We start from the raw sequence: 25125 nt of genomic DNA, 5'->3' as shown, positions 1-25125 counted from the left end.
ATGTCCATGAACCTAAAGCATTGCATACTTTGTAAACACACCCAACATATTCGTGTACTAAACTTAGCTGATATTGATATGCTACTCAATAAATAAAAATGATTTGGTAATACACAATGCACTTCTAATATATAAAATATTAAAATAAAGAAAAAACTATGGTTGAAGTCAGTAATTATAAGCATGTATTTTCATTTCCTCTCAGTGTCCCTTCCCCATGGTTCAATCTTACCTTTTAGCTCCAGAGTTTGAACAAATAAGACATATAAAGGTTGAATCTTGTTTCCTGGGCATACAATGCTGCCTCTCTTTGACACACCGCAATTAACTATAGAAATGTGTTGTCTAAGGCTTTCATGGCTGGAATCACTGGGTTGCTGTGAGTTTTCCAAGCTGTATGGCCATGTTCCAGAAGCATTCTCTCCTGACGTTTCACCCACATCTATGGCAGGAATCCTCAAGATGTGAGGTCTTCTGGAAACTAAGCAAGTGAGGTTTATATATCTGTGGAATGTCTTGCTTGAGGCAAGAGTGAATGTTGCAATTGGCCACTTTGATTAGCACTGAATTGCCTTGCAGCTTCAAAGACTGGCTGATTGCTGCCTGGGGGAATCCTTTGTCGGGAGGTGTTATCTGGCCCTGATTGTTTCATGTCAGGAATTTCCCTGTTATTTGAGTGCTGTTCTTTATTTCCTGTCCTGATTTTAGAGTTTTTAAAAATACTGGTAGCCAGATTTTGTTTATTTTCACGGTTTCCTCCTTTCTGTTGAAATTGTCCAAATGCTTGTGAAAACGAAAATTAACTCTAGAAATCTTAAATTAATTATAATTTTCTGTTTCAGCAGAACTTGGCAACAATGCTTACTAAATTTGGAACAATTTTAGACCAGTTGGTACTTAGAATTTCCTGTCCGAAAAAGAGACATGATGCTGCCTGCCATTAGTCTAACCATTGATGATCAAAGAGAAACTATTCATTTTATAAGATTTACTTATAAAAAGATCTTCAATCCAAAGTGATTGGGTGAGTTGTAGTTTCATAATGTTTTTAGCCAAAAAAGTGCTGTCTCCTCATCAAATTACAATTCCAGCATTTAGCCACAATTAAAGTGTTGTTAAACTGCCTTATTTCTACAGTGTAGATCAGGCACAGGCAAACGACTGGCTGTTAGGAATGGTGGGAGTTGAAGTCCAAAACACCTGGAGGGCCGAAGTTTGCTCGTGCCTGGTGGAGATGCACCCTGTGAAATGGTTATCATACAGGCAATTTTAAGAATATATACATAATTTATTATTCAACTGGACTTGTTGCATCTGGCCAAGGAGCCACAGCAACTGGTCTTTTGTCAAACCAGTTGGACAGACTGCAACAGCCGGGAGGGCCAGCAGTACGGACTCAGGAAACACGAAGCCAGGCGTGAACTGGGAAGTCACCATGGAAGGAGAAGGTAGGCCTCCAGGAGCCCCGTTGCCATGGTTACAGAGGTTGCTCTCGGTGACCTCACACATTTGTCACACTCAGATCAGCTCCAGGGCAACTTCAAAACACATTCACAATATTGTACAAGACACACACCATTCTACCAGTCCTCCCAACGGTTCTGTCTGCTGCCAGACTTGTTTTCTGTCTTAATATATTTAAATCCTTTGGCAAACAATCCGACTTTTCCTCCTCAAAGGAAGTGTTAATACATACACCTCCTTCTATTTCATTGTTCTCAAAATGCATCATTGTAGGCAACGGTTGTGCCACAAAATCATGCCCGGCCCCATCTAAATTTAATCTGAATTTGTGGCACACGTTTGCCTATTATCCAGACATCCCATTACCAATTCAATCATTGTTTATCTGTGAGCATTGATGTGGTAACCAGAACGGTTCTATATGGGACATGTGCTGTTTTCCCAATTTATATAAACCAGAGGCCAAACTTACAACCACTTTTTAAAAAATACATATTCCCAGATGTTTGCAATCACTATCAAATATGCCAGCGCATGACATTCCTATTAAAGCAGCTCCACTGGCTGCTGATAAGTTTCCGGTCCCAATTCAAGGTGCAGGTTATGACCTACAAAACACTAAACTAGAAGTCCTCAGCCTGTGGGTCCCCAAATGTTTTGGCCTTCAACTCCCAGAAATCCTAACAGCTAGTAAACTGGCTGGGATTTCTGGGAGTTGTAGGCCAAAAACATCTGGGGACCCCAGGTTGAGAACCACTGCCCTAAATGGTTCGGGCCCTGCCTATCTTCATGACTGCATCTTCCCCTATGAACTGTTGGAGGCTCTAAGATCTGCCAGGGTGGCCTTCTTCTCGCTTCCACCACCATCATAAGTATGGCTGGTGGGGATGAGGGAGAGGGCATCCTGGTTGGTGGCCCCCAACTTTGGAACTCCTTCCCAAGGGAGATCAGCAGGCTCCCACACTGTCTTCCTTCCAAAAGGACCTGAAAATCTGGATGTTCCAGCAAGCATTCAAGAATGGTTAGCCCCACTTATAAATGCCCAGTCCCTAATTAACCAGATAGTACTTGGTTTTGTATTCCCCCCACCCACCCTGTGGTACGCTATTTGCACTATCTCTTGCCCTTATATAGCTTGGTTATGCCCATTTTAGAAATCTGTTCTATTCTGTTATGTCTGGTCTGTTTTATTTTGGCAGTGGTGCAGTGAGTTAAACCACTGAGCTTCTAAACTTGTTGGCAGAAAGGTCGGGGAGCGGCATGAGCTTCCGCTGTCATCCCCAGCTTCTGCCAACCTAGCAGTTCGAAAACATGCAGATGTGAGTAGATCAATAGGTACCGCCCCGGCGGGAAGGCCACATGACCTTGGAGGTGTCTATGGACAATGCCGGTTCTTCGGCTTAGAAATGGAGATAAGCACCAACCTTCAGATTCGGACACGATTGGACTTAATGGCAGGGGAAAACCTTTATCTTTATTTTATGATGCTCCCATTTTAATGAATTTTGTTTTATGGAGTTTTTGCTTTTATGTCTTGTGGACATTTTGTCCCAGTTGTAAACCACCCCGAGTCCCTTTGGGGAGATTTATTTATTTGTCATGTCAGGGCAACCAGTCAATTATATTACATTTCTAACAGAACAAAGCAAACAAACAGACAAAATTCAAAATTTGTGAGTTTGGTAGTTGATTAAATGTCCTTTGACCAGTATCTGGCCACTTGGAGTGCTTCTGGTGTTGCTGCAAGAAGGTCCCCCATTGTGCATGTGGCAGGGCTCAGGTTGCATTGCAGCAGGTGGTCAGTGGTTTGCTCCTCTCCACATTCACATGTCGTGGATTCCACTTTGTAGCCCCATTTCTTGAGGTTGGCTCTGCATCTTGTGGTGCCAGAGCACAGTCTGTTCAGCGCCTTCCAAGTTGCCCAGTTTTCTGTGTGCCCAGGGGGGAGTCTCTCATTGGGTATCAGCCATTGGTTGAGGTTCTGGGTTTGAGCCTGCCACTTTTGGACTCTCGCTTGCTGAGGTGTTCCAGCGAGTTTCTCTGTAGATCTTAAAAAACTATTTCTAGATTTAAATCGTTGACGTACTGGCTGATACCCAAACGGGATGAGCTGGAGATGTCACTGCCTTGGTCCTTTCACTATTGGCTGCTACTTCCCGGCGGATGTCAGGTGGTGCAATACCGGCTAAGCAGTGTAATTTCTCCAGTGGGGAGATGGTGGCGGGGTATAAGAATAAAGTTATTATTATATTATTATTCGTATTCACCCCCGTGGGTATCAAAATCTATGGGCACTCAAGTCTCATCATATGCAACGGTGTAGAATGGTGTCCCTTATATAAAATTGCAAACTCAAAATTTGCTTTTTAAAATAATTTATTTTTTAAAAATATTTTCAAGCCACAGATGGTTAGAGCTGTAGATACAGGATCTGTGGATACAGAGGTCTGAAGAAACCAACAGCTGCACTATTTCATGTGGATGTGGAGGGCAAACACCAAAGCCGGAGTTTAAGGAATTGCAGACAGTACGAAAAGTGGCATTTACGTGTATGTGATTAATAGTAACCATTCACAAATCCTGCTCTGCTTGTTGTTGATAACAAAAACATCTTACTCAAGACAGTGGGTGAAAACAAACCCTGTGGCAATTTAAGCTACCGGAAACAGATTGGAATCTCTTGAGGAAGAGTTAGTTTCAGCAGTATCTTTCTTATTGCTCCAGATCTTTAAGTTTGAAAAGGACAAGAGAGCAGGAGGGGAAGGATGGTAGAAGTTTATAACACTACCTTTGCTATGGATGGTTTTCCTCCGTCTCTCAAAGTACTAGAATTCAAGGCCAACCAAGCAAACTGATTAGCAAGAGATTCAGGGCGAATAAACTATTTTACTGGATTCACCCAATGCTTAATTTATCTTTTGGATTTTCACCAGTTGGCGTAGGGATGTTCACTAGGGTGCACACCTTGAAAACTCAATCGACAAATCTATCAATATCAATTCATTATTTATATATAATGTTTGTAGGAACCTCCAAGTTCAAATTGATTACATTTTTATCCTATACCTCAGTATAAAAACCTTACATAGGTTATACATAAGTAGTAAAATATAGGCCCACAATCTATAATGAGGCAGGTAATTTATGGCCCTCCAGATGGACTACATTCTAGAGATAAAAGCAACAACAACAGCAACAAGCATGACCCATATTGTCAATACAGTCCAAGACTGAAGTATGAGAGGAGGTAAACAATACCTGAAGACCCACAAAGCACTCATCCTTGATCTATAAAAGCACATCATAAAAGGAACAAGGAGTCTGGAGAAAAGAGGGGGCAACAAGTAATCTTCCAGCAATGCGAATGATCCTGTGCCTCTTCTTATCTCCCACTGCTTCAGCCTCCATGAATCACTTGGCAGTAGAGGAGAAGTCTTTACAGAATATGCCACAAGACATTTGGTGGATGGGAAAAGAAATGGCAAAAACTCTTCTTGTCTAACTATGTAATCATTGAATAGGATACAGATTGAGTGTCCTTTATCCAGAATTCCAATATACACCCAAATCTGAAATTGTCCACATAGGTGGCTGAGATAGTGGCTCCTTTGCTTTCTTATGGATCTATGTACATAAACTTTGTCTCCTGCACAAAAATGAATACAAAATATTGGATTGAATTATATTCAGGCTACGTGTATAAGGTGCTTTTTTTGTACTACAAATAAGGTATGTTCAATGTGCATGGGAATTTGTTCATGTTTTTTTGAAACTATAGTTCAGCCCCCCGACAGTCTGCGGGGCAGTGAACCGGTCCCGCGGCTTAAAAAAAATTGAGGACCCCTGCTCTAGATGTACCATTAAATCAGTGAAACAGTCACAAGATAGTAGACTCATAGAGCTGGAAGAAACCACAGGGGCCATGAAATAACACACCATCAAAGCACAGATGAATTCATTATTGTGTGTCCTAGACACTGGCATCAGAAAAAGGATGCTTCCCACCTTCTCAATGTGACCGCCGATCAAGTATTTAAACATGGCTATCATGTACCCTCTTTTTCAAGCTAAACATACCCTGCTACCAAAGCCATTTTTATAGGGCTTGACTTCCAGCCCTTTTACTATTTTGGTTCCTTTTCTCTGGAAACATTCTGGCTTGTCAATATCCTCCTTGAATTATGGTGCCTAGAACTGGACACAGGATTTGTTGCAAAATCTTTAGTTAACTAAAATACTGACTCTATTCTTCTAGATCTACCTCTTTTGTCTTTGAATCAGCCCCCTTCCACACAGCTGAATCAAATTCCATATTATCAGCTTTGAACTGGAATATATGGCAGTGTGGACTCAGATAACCCAGTTCAAAGCAGATATTCGATAATTTTCTGGCTTGATATTCTGGGTTATATGGCTGTGTGGAAGGGCCCTTAGTGATCGTTATTGTATTTTGTCCTCACATCATTCATGCTGGAAAGCCCTCCAAGTGTGTGCACTTTCCCTTTTGTATTTGTTCTTGAAAACGAGAACGCTGTCATTCTTCATCATATTGACTCCCCTTTTAACTTCGCCTTATTTCTCGCTTACCTTTCAACATTTATAAATCTCTCTAGAACAGAGCTTTAGTTTGATAAGTACCAGATACCTTTCTTTCATACACATAGCCCTAGGCTATGTATGTTTGAATTTCTTTAGCTCTTGCAGCTCCCTCTGCTCCCTTTCCTAACACTTACCCTTCAGCTATAGGGTTAATCGTTTTGAACAGGCAAGGTGTTTCCAATGAGAGAAATTGAAAACTGAAATGCAATGCCCTTCATGCTTTAACAGTTTCTGCTCTTTCTTAATATACACTCTTTGTCATGAAAATACAGAAATATAGTAGTTGCAGAAGGGGTATGTGAAGATGGCTCACCAGTTTTTACTACTCAAGTCTCTCTCCTAATTTGTCCTGCTTTTGAGCTTGATCTCTACTTTATCTTAGTCAACTGTGTGATTAACAGAGGTTTCCAGGTCATATGCTGTTGAGTTCTTACTTCCTTTCTCAGATGCATTTTAAGAAATGATAATATCTCATCTAACAGTAGCTTGGAGGTTTTGTAGAATTTAGTTCCAACTCCCAAAGGATGGGGACATTAGAGCCCTTATTCTGGTATTTTTGATGCAGTGTTTCATGCCTCAGGGAAACATTTGTCACACTCTGATTCAGACCAAAATAGGCAGAATTATCTGGCCTTTTATCTTCTGTTTCATTCACTAGTGTTTTTCAGAAGAGATCAATCAGATTCACGTAACAACATTGGAAAGTCAATTATGGTGAATTTACAAGGCACTCTTAGGGAATCAAACCTGCTTCTTCTGAAATGCAATCACCCTTTTATTTCATAGCAATTGAAAGTGGGTTTTAGGCCACCAAAGCTTATGTCATAATATGTGGGCTTTTGAACAAGTCCAGCAAGCATAAAAGGTTCCTTCTTTTTTTTTTGCACTTCCAGAATTTTGAAATCAGTGCCTTTATTAATTTTTGCTAATTTAGCAGGAGTTATGTAAAAGGTAAAGGTTTCCCCTTGACATTAAGTCTAGTCATGTCCAACTCTCGATTTCTCAGCCTAAGAGCCTGTGTTGTCCCGTAGACACCTCCAGATCATATTGCCAGCATCACTGCATGGAGCACTGTTACCTTTCAGCTGAAGTGGTAACTATTGATCTACTGACATTTACGTGTTTTTGAACAGCTAGGTTGACAGAAGCTGGGACTAACAGCAGGAGCTTACCCTGCTCCCTGGATTCGAACCACCAACCTTTTGGTCAGTAAGTTCAGCAGCTCAGTAGTTTAACCAGATGTGCCACCAGGGGCTCCTGAAGTTATGTACCATCTAGCAAATGTTTGCTTTTAATTCATTTGCTCTGGTGAACTGAAGACCTTTATTCCATATCTTATCCCATGTGGCTAAGTTTAATAATGGGTTGAATGAAAAGTAATGCCTCCACCTTTATAATTCCTCAACAGATGGCAGTACTGGTATGCGGGAGGTACTGGCTTGTTCAGTAGACTCTCCTCTACAGTTCCATTTTGGTGGGAAGCCTTAGTATTGAACAGTTGTGTTGTTAAAGTGCGAAGAATGGAACCCTGCGCAGATGGTCGGTCAATACGACTTAAGCAACGTACAGTCACTGAATTCTTGACAGCAGAAGGTGTCACCCCAAAGGAGATTCATCAGAGAATGCAAGCTGTTTATGGTGATTGTGTTGATGTTAGTACTGTGCGTCGTTGGGCGAGTAAGTTTAAAGATGTTGAGGTGGAACATTCTGACTTGCGTGACAAACAAAGAGTTGGACATCCTGTGACAGCAACCACCGAGTTTCACAAGCAAAACGTTGACAGATTGATTCAGAAATGTATCCAATTGTCTGGTGATTATGTGGAAAAGTGAATAGTGGTAGTTAAAGAGAACATTCTAAGGATTATTTCTGTGTTTGATTTATTAAAATATTCCCACCCAAACCCAAGTAACGAAGGTGGAGGCATTGTTTTTAATTCAACCCTACATCTCTTGCCCAACTCAACATGCAAACTTATGACAATCAGATTTCAAATCACTGCCACATAGCGTTCCCACCCTACGCCAGGCAACAACCATTGGAATTTGCTTTGATTATGGGTTAAGTAGCATTTCTGGTTTATTTAATTGAAATGATGCTCTAATTTTCCATTTTTTATGGAAAGTGTTTCTCCAGATGTTGTTAGATTGAAGCCCTTATCTCTCTTATCATTAGCTGTGGTGATGAACTGCACTGCTGAGCAGTGCAGATCAACAACATCTGGAGATCTGAATGTTTTCTAAAGCTGATGTAGACTAACATATTTCAAGCATACTGGATTAGCAAGAGTCTTGAACAACTTGGCACATAAAGATACCAAATCAAAAATATTCAAAATGCAATATGTTATTTACAAGTACAATGCTCATGGCTGTCATGCATTCCAGGTGGGGCTTTCCCTGTTCAAATGAAATGGCTTGACAAAAGACTACACTCATAGAAAATAGCACTTCATGGACACAAAAGCTTAGACCCTTCTCTCTAGTCCCCTACTTTCTCTGTGTTAAAATGCTGTTTGATGAAGAATCCAATGTACCACTGTTGCCTCAGTCCAAATTTTGGCAAAACAGGCATGACTCTGCAGGTGAAGCTAAGAATAATTTTGGAAAGCTGGCCATACATACAACCATATAGAAAGTAGTGAGGTCTCTCAAGGTGGAACTGCTACAAATACATTCACCATGACAAGGCACTTCCATTAGTGAAGAACGTGAAATAAAGACCCAGAGCTAAGTGCAAGGGGGTCGAGAACAAGATTGGCCGTAGGATGCCATTGATTGGGATGGTGAGTTGCAGGCAGAGACATAGTACATGCTTGGATGTGTGGCTCCTTCAGGGGCAGATTCAGTTAGGTACTGACTTTGTCCCCTAGATGTCATTCCACTTGGGGCAGTGCGTGACAAACAAAGGGACTTAAGCTTGTGATTTACCTGCTTTCTTCTGAGGAGGAGCAAAGATTCAGGGAAATGGCAGAGAGATTATATATACTGTATGGGACAATTTGGTGGATTAAGTTCCTGCAAGTAAACCAAGTTTTCCCTGAGACTGTGACTACTTCTTCCCAACAATATATGTATTTATTTACTAAATAATAGCTGTGTACTTATTTTTCTTCACTTACAAAAAATCCATATTTACAGACGTATTTGCAGAGAGATACATTTAGTAGTTACAAGCGCAAAGGAACCAAACATTTTCCTTGGAACACAGTTTAGGTTACTAGAAAAAACACTTTGTTCTTATGTCAGCTTTATGGAACAAAATTACTAGACCAAGGGGTACATCTGCATTTATCTTTTATCCCAAAAGGGGGGGGGGGGGAGTAAATCAGCTCCATGGTGGCTGCATGATGTATAGAGCTGGATTGAGTTAACATCCACTGCTTAGTGTTGCTTTGCACAGCTTTAAAAAGTCACAGGTTGCTCTGAATTTTCCTTGAGAATCTGGAACAAACTGTGACTTAGGTTCTGTGTAACAAGTTGGGCCAGTTCCGAGATGGGATCAGCCACAACTGTTTACATGGCCATCCCATATTCCCTGGGCTTGGACATCCCAGGCACACAGAATGACATTCACTGTCCCTCTCCTGTTCTCATTATAGGGGCGGCCACTGTGTGTGACAAAACTACCATCTTATCAGTCATCGTCAGGGCGCAAAGGGAGGTAAGGGAGGGAATGTCACTCCAGATAACAAGCAACAACAGGCATTAGCCATATTGCATCTGATGGTCACTGCTGTAACTGGAACAAAGAGGGATGTAAGGGAGGTCATCTAGAGGTGCTGAAGCTAGTTTAGCACTGCTGAACAGCCTTCCTGCCTCTGTGGTGGCCCAGATTCCCTCTGCAGTGGCAGGGGTTGGCAAAAAAAAAAAAAATCACCCAGGGGCTGATCCAGAATTTGCCCCTCTGGATTGGCCCTGAGACAAAGTGTTCATGTAGATCCCCTCATAATCTTTCTTGCCACAGCGGAAAGCTTGTCAGAAGACAGTATTCTATTTGAAAGCTTCATTGTTGGCACAGCTACTTAGTCCAGGGCTGTTTCAAAAAACAATTAGAAAAGAGAATAGGGGTCTTGAGACCCTACAACCCACCAGGCAGCAAACAGACAGAAACTGAACAGCACTCTCTCTTCCTCTATAATGGAGATGTTCTATAATATTACATTATAATAGATAAATTGGACCCCCTGGTGGTGCAGCAGGTTAAACTGCTGAGCTTCTGAACTTGCTGACCAAAAGGTTGGTGGTTCGAATCCGGGGAGCAGGGTGAACTCCCATTGTTAGGCCCAGCTTCTGCCAATCTAGCAGTTCAAAAACATGCAAGAGTGAGTAGATCAATAGGTATTGCTTCTGCAGAAAGGTAGCAGTGCTCCATGCAGTCATGCTAGCCACATGACCTTGGAAGTGGCTTTCCAGCTGAGAAATGGAGATGAGCACCACCCTACCCCACCAAGTTGGACAGGACCAGACTTAATGTCAGGGGAAATCTTTAACTTTCTATATAATATTATTATAGATTTCTATTCCACATTTATACACACACACACACCTGACCCAAGCTTTGCCTTTGCCCTTGATGTTTAAGTTGCACACAACTTTCTGATTGGCAAAGCTACAATCGAAATCCTGGCTGCATGCTGGAAACCCATTTTGGACATGAACATTATTCCTGGTGGAAAGGTAAAACAAAAGCACAAATAAATGAATGACCAAGCAATGGCTTGTTTCCATGCCAGAAGAGCTGTAGTTTTTAAGAGGAGCATGGGTTCTTGACATGTTGCCTGGAATTTCTGACATCACCTCTGAGATATGGGAATGAGCCAACCTGCAGCTGCTCCCAGACCACAAAGGAGGAACTGAGAGATCACATCCTGGGACCATCTATGACTTAGGAAACTGGAGAATCGCTACAGTCCATCTCCCTTTCTTCAGTTCTCGACATACCTGACAGGATTCTTTTATTCTTTGGCAACAACTTCTGATCAAATCAGCCCTCTGCATTAAGTACCCTGGGTTCCCATAATCCCTTCTGTTCATTGTAGTAATCCTGCACTTCATGTAGGTGACTGAGCAGAAAGGATAATAATCCTTTGGAAAGGAACCAGTAGTGTAGAATCGTTACTTCCCATGCTCACGCACACTTTTTTCAAACCACACCTTATTTGGGAGTAATTTCAAATAAATTGCTTTCATGCTTCCTTATAGGTCTCAGTTCGACAGTACAGACACAAGTGGGATGACAAAAATTAAAGAACCAGTCTCCTGCAACAGGACATTGCAATACACCCTTAACTCCAAACATGAGTGTTCCTCTTCCGTATTTTAGCCAGCAAGTCAGCCAGCTAATGTTTAGTTTAGGATACTCCACTCCCATCTTCTCCACTGACCTAGCTTTTTATTTTTGTGATTTTTTAAAAGAAAGCTGCTTCCCATGGGTTGCCTTTTTAAAAAAAGTAGTCCTAATCCCAGTGGTTAGTTCTACCTAGCACAGACTCAGTGGAATGTATGTAAGTGCTGACTCACCCTGTTCTCACTGATTCACTATCTACATATTTGAGACAAACAATTGGATTTAGGCTTGTGCGTATCCATTCTATACTTGGGGTCTGCTCATTCTAATGGTAAGACCAGGCCTTTTCCTTTGAATAAAAAGTGTATACACAATTACACATGCAAGTTGCAGGATTCCCCAAGCATACTAATACCACCCATTTTTCTAAAATAGTTCTGGTTTGATTCTGGTACTTTTTGGAACTCACATTTCACTTAAAAGGAGTGATTCAGGGGGAGTTATGAGGAACCAAATTGCCTGTCAAACAAGAAAGTCTACTTGCTAAGATTACTAGGCACACAGAAATCATTGCGAAAAGCAAACGATTTGGAGAAAAGTTTTGATTGTGTGAAAGAAAAAGACAACATAATAACATGTCATCCAGCAATCTTCAAATCACATTGATTTAATTTTATCTAACTTCAGTGGAGGAGTTGGACTGTGATTAAATATATGAATTTAATCAACAAATATTCCGAGAAGCATTCATGAGATGGAAAAAGCATTGTTATTTTCTTTCCTCTTAGACTGCCAATATGCTCCAAATGACTAATGTGAGTATATGTTTCTAAGGTTGAAATGATATACTGGAGGCAAGTGGCAGTTTTTGTCGTACTAAGTAGAAATGTTTCTAGCCAGCTGCTACTATAATAACCAAAGCACCCACCCTCTTCCATGCCCCTCACGCCTGACTTTTCCTGTCAGCTTCCTGCTAATTCTAGTCTCTCAAGCATATGGAAGCATGAGCTCAAAGTACATTCTTTGCTGAGTATTAAAGAGAAAATTGTATATCTAAGCTCATCTTTTCAGCCTTTCAGCATTTTGTACTGTGAGGGCGGACTTGTTCTACTCCTTGGAAAGGGCTACTTTCAATATTACATTTTCTTTTTGTTCATGGGAGCAAGCCATAACATTAGAACAAGTCAGTCCTCAAGATACAGAATGCCAAGGGATGATGACGTAATTGTGTCCCCAAAATTCTTCATATGTTATCTCAAATAAGGGTGCATCTACACTGTAGAATTAATGTGGCTTAAAGAGCTTGGGATGTTTAGCCTGTAGAATAGAAGGGTGAGAGGAGGCATGGTAGCCATGTTTAAATATTTGAAAGGATGTCACATTGATGAGGGGGCAAGCTTGGTTTCTGTTGCCCTGGGCACTAGGATCCTGAGCAATGGGTTCAAATTACAGGAAAGGAGGTTCCACCTTAATATTAGGAAGAACTTCCTAACCATAAGAGTGTTCAGCAGTGGAACTCTCAGCAGATTGTAGTGGAGGCTCCTTCTTTGGAGGCTTTTGAACAGATGGCCGCTCTGTCAGGGGTGCTGTGACTGTGCTTTTCCTGCATGTCAGGGAGTTGGACTGGATGGCTCATGTGACCTCTTCCAGATCTATGAGTCTATGTATGATTGCCAGTAATCATACATAGACTCATTTCAGGAATTTACCACCACAGTTAGATGATCGCAGCTTGATTGAATTGATGTTTTTATATGGGCATGTGCATGTGTTTTATTTTATTGTATTTTATATTGTGTTTACTTTTATGTATGTTTTTAGACACTTTGTGCTGTGTGTAAGCCGCCCCGAATCTCTTTGGGGAGATGGTGGTGGGATATAAAAATAAAATTATTATTATTATTATTATTATTATTGCTGCTGCTGTTATTGTTGTTATTTTCAAGGCTGAAGCAAGATCCAACTTTATTCTGGATGTATTCTAAAGACAGAACTGGATAGATGCCACCTTGGTCTTTCACTTCAGGCAGGAAATTGTCTTGGGCCTGCTTTGTGTGGGAATATTGGGATGGACTGATCTCGTTATGCATATCTGAGAATTCATGTTATTTTAGTTGAGTGAAGTTTGAAGGCTTGGCACTTACATAGAGGGTTATAAACTCTTCTCTCTTTTAAGCAACAGATGCCTCCAAGTCATTATCATGAAATATTTTTAAGCACTTCTCGGTTTCAAAAAGGATTTGCTGCTCACCATGGAGGGCTGTTGCTTACAAAATGTTAAGTCTGATAGCCCCAGTGGGTCGAACCAAGCTGTTTAGTTGTTTAAATCCCAATGATCAAGAACAGACATGAATCAGTTTTTTTAAAAAAAGGAATGCATCTAGTAGTTTGTGTGGAACAGGATAAGTTACTCAGAGAGCTGGTTTAAAATAGGTATGTGGAGAGATAGCTTCCCATAGTGCAATTTAATCATGCAAATTATTGATGAAGCACTTCTGGGTCTGCCGATTTTGAATGCTTGGAGGGGATTTAAAGCGAAGAACTAAACATCTCTGCTGCTATTTATTAGACCGCTAGTCTGGCATGCACCAATACAGCGGCTCAGCAATTACGACATCAAAAAACTTTCCATTTGCTGAACATACCTTCAATTTCAGACTCATAAATAAATAAGCCAAAAATACTGCAGAGATTGCCAGCATCCTTCCTACTGTGCAGATTTGGGGTCAAACAACGGCCTGCCAATCACAGCAGCACAGCTCAGAGGGTCAGCTGATCTTCACTGCACTTCTTCAGAGCAATGCCAAAAGATCAGGGAGACAACCTGGGATGTTTTCAGTTTATTCAGACATAGCAGTTACTGTTACTTCATCTATAGTCAAACATCAGATAAAATAACCCATACCCTTCTGAAGTAATGACAGCATGGGTGAATGATTTTCACAGGTACTGCACGGTGCAAACAGATAGTTCATTGTAGATTCTCATCAATTCCACAACAGAATCATTCCCAATATCAACAAATACACTTAGACACCTCAAATTTAGCAAAAATGCCAAATATATTATGAAAAGAAGCACTTTGTGCATATTGAACAAAGCCTGCTATTTCTGGCTAATGCATTTCTGAGCAAGATAAAATTAAGCCCTGAGACAAGAAGGGTAAAAGAATCTACAGTAACACTTGTAATGATCTTGATCTGAAAAGGTTCAAATTTTTCCAGGATGTCTGAGAGTGGGCAATTTTCTTGTCAGCTCTAGAATGAATGAATAAATGTGTATGTGTGTAATTTTAAAATAAGTTCACATAAGACCAGCCCAACTTAGACAGCAAGCTTTCCAACATTTCAGCAACTGGTTAGTTTCTCTTGATTGACAGCACAGGACATGATTGCTGTTAAAACTGCTCCAGAATTATATTAAAACTGCCAGTTTCCAGAAGAATATCTGCCTCATCAGCATTAATGGAGACAAAGAAAATGTATGCATACTTTCCATTTCTATATCGCTACCATTTTTTCTGGGATAGCAATCATCAACATATATGCTGAGTCTTCCTTATCCAAAATGCTTGGGATTAGAAGTTTTTCAGATTTTGGGGTATTTTTTATTTTGGAATGCCTGTATTTGCATGTACTATATAGTGAATGAGAGATACAGGGAAAGGGGCTAGTCATACATTCAGCACTGGACATATGACTAGCCTCCTTTCCCAATGGTGGAAGTGGGTGCCTGGCAGCAAAATGTGTAGTTTTTAGAATATTTTGGATTTCAGATTTCTACCTAAGGGAGACTCAATCTGCATTATATTGCAGTAGTATTTGGTAGATTTAAATGAATACCTTTAAAAGTTTGATTTTACAGACTAATAAAGTTATTGCACTAGTATTAAAATATTTATAGACACCTAGTGGTAAATGCAGCAGCTACATCTCAGCACAACAATCTTGCCCATAATGAATGTCCAAGCTCTAAAAGGAACAAAAGGGTGTAATTGTTTTGTGGAACAGCATGTACAAGAAACAACGTAATGATTTACTGCCTAAGACGGTTAAAGGATTTTGAAGGAGGGGAACACATGCTCTTGTGCTGTAATATGTATAACATTTGTTTCATATGGGCTCTTGAGATTTTTTGTTAGCATTTGCATACATTATATATATATTTAAAATGCAGGGGTAGGCCACTACATTTCTTCTCAGCTTGATAACAGAGGGGAAGAAGAGCAACACAAAGCAGCTGTAGTTTGCTCCACACTGAAAAGGCAGTGTATGACAGGGAGTTGGACTGGATGGCCCTCGTGATATCTTTCAACTCTTTGATTCTGTCATTCTAAGTATCTCACTGCTAAAGCAACCTGTTATTTCAGAAGGTACATAGAAATACACCTATTAGTGACTCTGATTATGTTCTTCTTCCTTGTCTATCATCAAGGGACACACTGGAAATCTGTAATGACCTAAGTGGTAGTGGATAATACATGTAATATTTAAAAATCCTATTTAGCCATTAAACATAATTGACAACCACACTCTGTCAATCTTAATCACTTAATAGGCTGTTGCAAAGGTAAAATAGTAGACTGAGCTTAAAGAAAGTGGGTGAGTGGAAAAGACATGTAATAAACAACATGACAGAAATGTACATCAATAATCTAACCATTACTGACTGTAAAGCTACAGGTTCTGAGCAGGATATTTTGAAATCTCTTTGCCAGTTCCTGTAAAAGTTACTTTTTTGCACAGACAAAGCACCACCTATTTGAAATTCCACAGTGAAATAATCTAAAATCTAAAACGTGGGTGGTCAAGATGATTACACTTTTATTTTCTGATGATTCAACATACAAAGACATTGCCTCATGCACCAAATTATTTAAAATTTAAAATAATGTGTATAAAATTACATTCAGTCTATGTGTAGAGGGTGTATACAAAACTTAAAGGAAGCTGTATACAAAACTTAAGTGAATGACATCTCATTATGTACTTATATAGGAGGCACAGTGGAACAATGGGTTAAATCCTTGTGCTGGCTGAACTGCTGACCTGAAGGTTGGCGGTTCAAATCCATGAAATGGGGTGAGCTCCCATCTGTCAGCTACAGCTTTCCATTTGGGGACATGAGAGCAGCCTCCCACAGGTTGGTAACACATCCAGGCATCCCCTAGGTAACGTCTCAGAAGACAGCCAATTCTCTCAACACTTGAGAATTCTCTCAAGTCGCTTCTGACACAATAAAAAATGCACTCATATGCTAATATAGGTATTCCAAATCCCTCCCCCCAAATCCAAAACATTTCTGATCCTGAGCAATTTGGATAAAGGATAGTCAACCTGAACTACAGTTCCTAGAATCTCCTAAGAAACATGGCTACTACCTAAGCTGGCATGTTTCCGATGAAATTCTGAGAACTGTTTAAGAAAAAGGTAACGTTCCCAAGATCTATCTATGAGAAGTCAAAATGACCTGCCTAATAGCTGTAGTTTGACAGTTTTGTTCAGGACACTGATTTACACATCTATTGTCATAGTCACACTCTGTGATTTCCCAAGCTTTTCAAAACGGTAAGCCTCTGTTTAAAAAGATTACTTATTCCATAATAAACAAGATAGAGAAATAGGAAAAATCAGATTCTTTGCAGTGAAGGATTTCCTAATTCAGCTCCTTGGAGCATTTGTAGCACACATTCCTTGAGAAGCTACTGCATGAGGTCAGCGCAGCAGCCACATCACCATGTTCCAGCTGCCAGAAACAAGGCTCATTGTGCGTATAGCAGCACTATCTTCATGCCTTCTAGCTGTGAGACCTCTTTAAAGGAACAAGCTCTGGTCTCACCCAGAGTGCCTTTCTTCAGCAAACAAGAAACCAGTCTCTCAAATACACACCTACATCCTGATGTTTGCTCTATCAAACTATTTTTTCTTCCCATGGATTGTGAATTTTTAGGTGGAATGACTGTTAAATGTCAGAGTGACACAAAGCAACATTTAATTGCATTGTTTTAAGTGTGCTTTTGCAATATCAGCATCAGCAGCTTGTGAACAATGAATGTACTGTATGCCGAAAACATAGGAGGGGGGAAGAATACCAAATCTAGCAGCTGGAAAATAAATAAAATATCTTATGGGGATTTTATGTTATTCAGGCCCCGTGGCTGAATTAAAACTGAAACTGTATGCATACACTAATCTCCCACACACAAAAAAGACTAGCTAGTTATGACTCAGTCGTTTGTTTCAATCAGGGGTAGGAGTGATGCAGTCGTGCACTGCCACGTCCCAGCAGCCCTAGCTAATATAGGAAGTGGCGGGGGTTATTCGGGGAGTTACAATCCAATAACATCTGGAGGATAACATGACTCCCATCAGTGCTATAAAAGAAAAATCAACATGACTCATAGATTGGCCCATATGACCAAGTTTGTTAAAGCAAAGAATCAAAATGGATTGCTCTGAGTTTTCCAGGCTGTATGGCCATGTTCTCTCCTGATGCTTCACCCACATCTATAGCAGGCATCCTCAGAGGTTGTGGGAGAAAGAACTCTTGTCTGCTCGAGGTAAGTGTGAATGTTGCAATTAGCCACCTTGATTTGCATTTAATGACATTTCAGCTTCAAAGCCTGGCTGGTTGCTGCCTGGGGGGATCCTTGTTGGGAGGTGTTAGCTGACCCAGGCGGCAACCAGGCAGGCTTTGAAGCTTCAAGGCCATTAAATGCTAATCAAGGTGGCCAACTGCAACATTCACACTTGCCTCAAGCAAACATGAGTTTTTTGTCCCATTCTCCCACCACAGATATATAAACCTCACTTGCTTTGTTTCTAATAGACCCCTCAACCCCCGAGGATGCCTGCCATAGATGTAGGCAAAACATCAGGAGATAATGTTTCTGGAACATGGTCATACAACCCAGAAAACTCACAGTATCCCAGTGATTCCGGCCATAAAAGCCTTCAACAAAGAATCAAAATGCTGAAATAAACCCAATACTTGTCTAGTCCTATCCTAGTTTTTCAGGGATCCAAAAACTTGCACAACAGCATTTAAAGTTAAAGCCGCTCTACACACACGCACACACACACAAAAGATATGACAATTCAAGTTAGTGATCTGTATTTCTGCTCCGAACACTCCATTTTGCAAATGATCAAATAAACTAGCAGTCAGCACTCATTTCTCATACTTTCAAGGACTATCCTAATTTATTTTTGTTTAAAAGCTTAGATGATTTTATAACATGAGGCAAGATTATGTGTAAAGTTCTCTCTCAAAAGAAGTTCCATCCCAACTCAATCCAAACTCAGAGCTATTAGAAGATACTGTCTGTCTCTTTTTCAAAAACATAAGGAATATAAACTTAATTCAAATACTAAAATCAGAATTACAAATACAAACTGAGTTTTGTAGTATCATTCATAGGCTAATAGACTATGAATTATGGTTTTGGCCATGTATTATACTACACTCCCTTGATACAAGTAAAACAATTAAGGCACCTTATACAAAAATGTAATGAATTTGATATCTGTCTTTCTCCTGCCATGAGATTCAGGAGGCTTACAGTAATCTAAAATAAATTAGGAGAAGGAATAAATTTAATTAAGCATAAAAATAACAAAACAGCCACAGGAAAACAGATCTTTTATACAAGCAAACTCTTTGGGCAGAAACAATTTACCGGGTTGTTGTGAGTTTTCCAGGCTGTATGGTCATGTTCCAGAAGCTTTTGACAAAACACACATAATTTAACTAACATGAGATGCCAAGGAAAGTAACTGTTATAGATATGGTATTTTCCAGGAAAGTGAAAATGTAAATCATTAATCAAAGGGATTGTAAACATAACAATTGCTGAGTTCCTTCTTTAAAATACTGTCTGCTCAGTAAGCAGTGCTTACAAATCCAACATACAAAACAACTTCAATAACAACAAAAACAGAATAAGCTATCCTCTCTTATTGTCGAAGGCTTTCATGGCCAGAATCACTGGGTTGTTGTAGGTTTTTCGGGCTGTATGGCCATGTTCCAGAAGCATTCTCTCCTGACATTTCACCTGCATCTATGGCAGGCATCCTTAGAGGTTGGATACTTGCCATAGATACAGGAGAAACGTCAGGAGTGAATACTTCTGGAACATGACCATTCAGCCCGGAAAACTCACAACAACCCACTATCCTCTCACAGGTCATCAAGACAACAATTGTTCCCTTATTACTTTGCATTCAGCTATATTCAACAGTCCCTGGCCTCTTGCTGAACCTACTGCCAAGTTATGCTTTTTCTCTCTGAACTTTAGAGGAGGTTGACATTTAGTTCTTTTCAGCAATATGTAACCACACTCTCCATCTTCTACAAACCTCCTTATTTCTTAACAGAACATGACCATCCCTTAATAATACTTCAAACTTAGAGTTCATATTTTATTGCTTTTAACTATTTGTTTTTAATAATTCTATATTTAATTATATTTTAATGTTTGTATTGTTTTTTTTTAGGTTTTAAATTATATATTGTATTGCTTTTATTGTTAGTCACTTTGGGCCTCTCTTTAGATAGATAAAGTGGGGTAGTAATAATAATCAAAATATTATAATAATAAACAATAAACAACTTGAACACCAAACAAGCTGAGAATCTGGGAGCTTTGTGATCCCTCTATTTTTATCAGTTTTATACTTGTTTTATTTATGCCAGGGGGGCCTCAAACTTTTTAAACAGAGGGCCAGGTCCCAGACCCTCAAACTGTTGGAGGGTCGGATTATAATTTGAAAAAACATGAATGAATTCCTATGCACACTGCACATATCTTATTTGTGGTACAAAACACTTAAAATACAATAATTAAAATGAAGAACAATTTTAACAAATATAAACTTATTAGTATTTCAATAGGAAGTGTGGGTCTGCTTTTTGCTGATGAGACAGGATTGTTGTTGTGTTCTTTCAAATCATTTCAGACTTAGGTTGACCCTGAGCAAGGGCCGGGTAAATGACCTTGGAGGGCTGTATCCGGCCCTCGGGCCTTAGTTTGAGGACCCCTGGTTTATGCAATGTTTTGAAACAAATTAAAGAAATAATCCTGAGCACTTAGGAATTGGCTCAAGAAATCTGAAAAACGGAGTCGTAAAGATACGGTTTCTTCAGATTCTGTACAAACATTTATTTTCATATCATACAAACTCATTCACCAGTCACACAACAAAGCAGAAATGTACCTGGTAAGTCTCCCAAGTTTGAGTTCACTGTTATAAAATTAAGCCCATGTCACTACTGGAAAATATACTTACTTTACTGATGCTGGGTCAAAAAAATTGGGATCCCTCCAGGCCAGTGGTTCTCAACCTGTGGGTCCCCAGATGTTTTGGCCTACAACTCCCAGAAATCCCAGCCAGTTTACCAGCTGTTAGGATTTCTGGGACTTTAGGGACAAAACATCTGGGGGCCCATAGGTTGGGAACCACTGTTCTCTGTGCTTTTTAGGATCGAGTCAATGATATTATGAAATACATTCTTCATTTTGCATTCCATTTTTGGTCCTTGGTTCCCTATGGATGGCACAGAGCAAATCCTGCAACCCTCCTACAAGTAAGTACACAGTAGCCAAAGTTACGCACATTTATGCCTCACTAGTTCAGTGCAAGCTGTCTACAGACAACTCTGGCTTAGAAATGGAGATGAGCACCCCCCCGCCCCCCCAGAGTTGGACACGACTAGACTTAATGTCAAGGGGAAACCTTTACCTTTACATTCAGGGCAAGCATTAGGAAAATGTTGAATACAATGGGACATTCTTACATGAGGGATTTGACCAGCAATGGCCCTGTCTTCACTGTCCAGGGATAGACCTGTCCAGTTTCAACAATGCCTGAAATCTCAGTACCTTGCAAATCTATTATATGTTTTTCGTCAGTTTAAGGAAACTTTGCTGTAAATGAAATGCTTAAAATCCAAATAACAATCTGTCCCTCATTTAGCATTCTTCAACTGAAGTTGTGAAAATATTTATTTTAAAGGAAAATAAAACATTTGTTGCACTGTTCACAAGCATGCAATGTGCAGTTGTGACTCTGTACATTTTAGAAATGGATTTTCTGTATCTTTTCCTCTATTTGCTGCTCAAAACTTACTCCTTCCTCATCAGATAGCTTTGATTTTGAATGAATTGTTTCTGACAGTTCAATACAATCTTGTTACCAAGGCCTCTCAATTTATGCTCCATTTCAAATTTATTTATTTATTTGCAGTATTTTATACTGCTTTTCTCACCCCTGAGGGAACTCAAAGCAGTTTACAAAAAATAATGGCAAAATTCAATGCCTTACATAGATAAACCAAATCATAAATCAAACAGCATATGAGTAAGGCCATCATTAATGCATAAAATAAAATGAATAAGTAAAAAACAGCACCTCCAAATTTGCCAAACCGCTATCCAGTTTTTGCACTTATCTAACCCCAATGTGTGCAGAAGAGAATAAATGTATCCCATGATGAGCAAGGAACCAAGGGGCAAGCTTGACCTTTCTTTATGTCTGCAGAGGCATTTGTACTGGAAATCGGCCCTGTGGCATTCCCATTAATGATTAAACATACAATTTGGTCTGTTTCCCACAGGGTCCCGGATACCTCTTTGGGCAAAATGAGAGGATGGGTTTGGAGAAGCTTTAATTCCCTACACGCACAACACAGAACTGGAGAGGACATTTGCTCCTGGACCATCCTGCCCTGCTAGATCATGCACAAAATACCTCATCACACCGGTGAATGGATCTACTTTAAATCAGGTTTCTGCCTCCTGCAGAATTATGGGGTTTGTAGTTTAGTGAGCCTGTTTTAGGCTCCTAACTAAACTACAAACCCCAGAATTCCGCAGGAGGCAGCAACCGGATTTAAAGTGGATTAATTCTCCAGTGTGATGAAGGTGAAAGCTGAGCAAGATCTGGTTTGGTTGCTGCTCATTGCACATAGTTCAATTGTGGGATTTGTAGTTTAGTGAGGCTGTTATTGGCCCTTCTCTAAACTACAAACCCCAGAATTCTGCAGGAGGCAGAAACTGGATTTAAAGTGGATTCATTCTCTAGTGTGATGAAGGTGAAAGCGGAGAAAGATCCAGTTTGGTTGCTGCTCAATGCTCATAGTTCAATGGTGGGATTTGTAGTTTAGTGAGACTGTTATAGGATCTTCTCTAAACTACAAACCCCAGAGTTCTGCAGGCGGCAGAAATCGGATTTAAACTCTAGTGTGATGAAGGTTGGTGAAAGCTGAGCAAGATCCAGTTTGGCTGCTGTTCAATGCTTGTAGTTCTATAGAATTGATGTAGCTTGATGTTATGGAATCCTTAGGAGTTATACCTTCAGGAGGTCTTTAGCTATCTCACCTCACCAAGCTACAACTCCCAGGATTCCACAACCACCAATTCAAGTGGTACCAAACTGCTTTAATCCTACAGTGCAGAGCGTAGAGAGGCCTTTGCTTCTGCTCTTTTTGGTCCTGACTCCCTTTTTTGCGGAAAACTGGTTCAGATCCAGTTCTGATGCGGCCTGTGTGTCCAACCCCTTCTCCTCCCTGCTCACCTTGCTCCAGGTCCTGCTGGTCGTACCAAGGCTCCTCTTCCTCGCTTTGAAACTCTTCCATCCTGTCTGCGTTCAGCATCAGTTCTGCTCCTCCTGCATCCAAGCCACAAAGCAGCAAAGACCCAAGAGAGGCTGAGTTCTCTCTCTCTCTCTCCAAGAGACAGACTGCAGAAGGGAGAGAAAGAGAATCGAGAGAGAAAGGCAGGGTGATGCCTTCCCAGACCTGGTGCAAGGCAGTAGTAACCTAGGAGGCCGTCTTTAAGCCTGGGCAGAGCGGAGGCTGGCACAAAGGCTTTGCAGATGTCTCCTTGGGATGATGATGATGATCAGGGCTGCTGCTGTTGCGGTGGCACCCGGCTCTCTCCTCCTCCTCCTTCTTTGGCATCCCCTCCCTGCTTCCTCTTGCAAGAGGAAAAAAAGAGGAGGCCAGAAACGTGGCCCGAACAATTCCGCCGGGTCCCCCCTCTTATAATCCTCAGCCTTGCTTTCTTGGGAGGAAAGGGAATAATGAAAAAGGGGGAGCTGTCTTTGTGATGAGCCAAAAAGCGGGGGCCAGCCAGGGCTCCCACTTGGCTGGGCGATGCACAAAAGAGAAGAAGAGCGCGCTCCCAGCCGCGCCGCTCGGTGGAGACCTCTAGCCTGGAACTGCTGCAAGGAAAGCCAGGCAGAAAGGCAGAGAGGAGGGAGGGAGGGAGAGAGGGAAGGAAAGGAAAGGGAGGAGGAGGAGGAGAGAGCGCCCCCCTTTTCTTCTCTCCCCCCCCCCCCGCCTTCCCAGCCCAGGAATTCCAGCTGTGCTTTAGCTCTTAGGCGGATTTGAGGCTCGCATTCCTCCGGGATGCAGAGAGAGATCAGGGCAGGAAGCCTGGATGGGGCCAGTCTGGGTTTAAACCCAGCCACACGTTTGATTGTGCTTGGGTGGTGTGCTCCTGCCATGGGCTGCCTGGCCCTGCTGGTCCCTTCCAACTCCAAGGTTCTCTCATTCTACAGCCAAGAATAAGAGCAGGCCTGAATTGTCTGATGGGAATAAATAATATTTATTTATACTCCTCTTTTTTTCTCTTTTGATCTCACAAACAATGGGATTTTACAACCACAACATAGCAATATTAAAAAAGAATTAAATATATCATTCTTAAATCTGTTTTATTGTCTGAGCAGAGGTTGGGGGAAGAAAGAAGCTTTCCTCATTGTGTCTTTGGAGCACCTTCCTTCTTATAATAATAACAATAACAATAACTTCATTAATATTCCGCTTTATCTCCCCGAAGGGACTCAGGGCGGATTCCAAACATAAAAGGCAAGCATTCAATGCATGAATACAAAATAATACATCCATACTAACGGAATTTAAACAACCCAACATATAAACACAAATTATAACTTAACAACTAAAATTAAATTTAAAAACCTGTTATAACAGACAGGCATGTAGCCAGGGAGGGAGGGGCTTGAGGGGCTTCAGCCCCCCCCCCGAAATTCTCATGGTGGTTTCCGAAAAGGCCTTACTGGTGCATTATTTAAACTGCTATGTTTATTCATATCATGATCTGATCACTATACTCAATATATCCCATATGCATGGGGGTATTGGGGTAACGATATAAAAGGTTTACTAGGGTAGACCCTCTTTCACTCAGACTCAACCCCTCCCCCCGAAACAAACTCAGCCCCCCCCCCCCGAATCGAAATCCTGGCTACGGGCCTGATAACAGACATATGACAAAATATCAAACATCGAATGGAAATAATAATTTCCCATTTCCCATCATTTCTCTTAAGCCTTCTGGCCATCAAAGGCTGCATCTACACTGTAGAATTAATGCAGTTTGACACCCCCTTTAACTGCTGTGGCTAAATGCAATAGAATCCTGGCTCAATCCTATGGAATCCTGGAATTTTGTAGTATGTGTGGTGGAATGAAAATCATGTGTTGTTCATTCATTCAGTTGTTTCCGACTCTTCGTGACTTCATGGACCAGTCCACGCCAGAGCTCCCTGTCAGTCGTCACCACCCCCAGCTCCTTCAAGGTCAATCCAGTCACTTCAAGGATACCATCCATCCATCTTGCCCTTGGTCGGCCCCTCTTCCTTTTTCCTTCCATTTCCTCCAGCATCTTTGTCTTCTCTAAGCTTTCCTGTCTTCTCATTATGTAGCCAAAGTACTTCATCTTTGCCTCTACTATCCTTCCCTCCAATAAGA

The 25125-nt window shown here is 40.8% G+C and overlaps 1 protein-coding gene across 1 annotated transcript in view; it reads right to left on the bottom strand.

Annotated features, from left to right (window-relative positions):
* CDR2L (cerebellar degeneration related protein 2 like) overlaps nt 1–23612 on the bottom strand; it is a 40080-nt gene extending 16468 nt beyond the window's left edge. The window contains exon 1 of the mRNA XM_060764715.2: nt 22926–23612. Within this exon, the coding sequence (XP_060620698.1) occupies nt 22926–23004 (79 nt within the window). The 5' untranslated portion in view covers nt 23005–23612. The remainder of the gene's footprint in view (nt 1–22925) is intronic.
* Between the last annotated feature and the right edge of the window lie 1513 nt (nt 23613–25125).

The sequence above is a fragment of the Anolis sagrei genome, chromosome 2 (assembly GCF_037176765.1).
Source record: "Anolis sagrei isolate rAnoSag1 chromosome 2, rAnoSag1.mat, whole genome shotgun sequence".
Taxonomy (NCBI): Eukaryota; Metazoa; Chordata; class Lepidosauria; order Squamata; family Dactyloidae; genus Anolis; species Anolis sagrei.
This window is presented reverse-complemented; position numbering and strand designations above follow the sequence as displayed.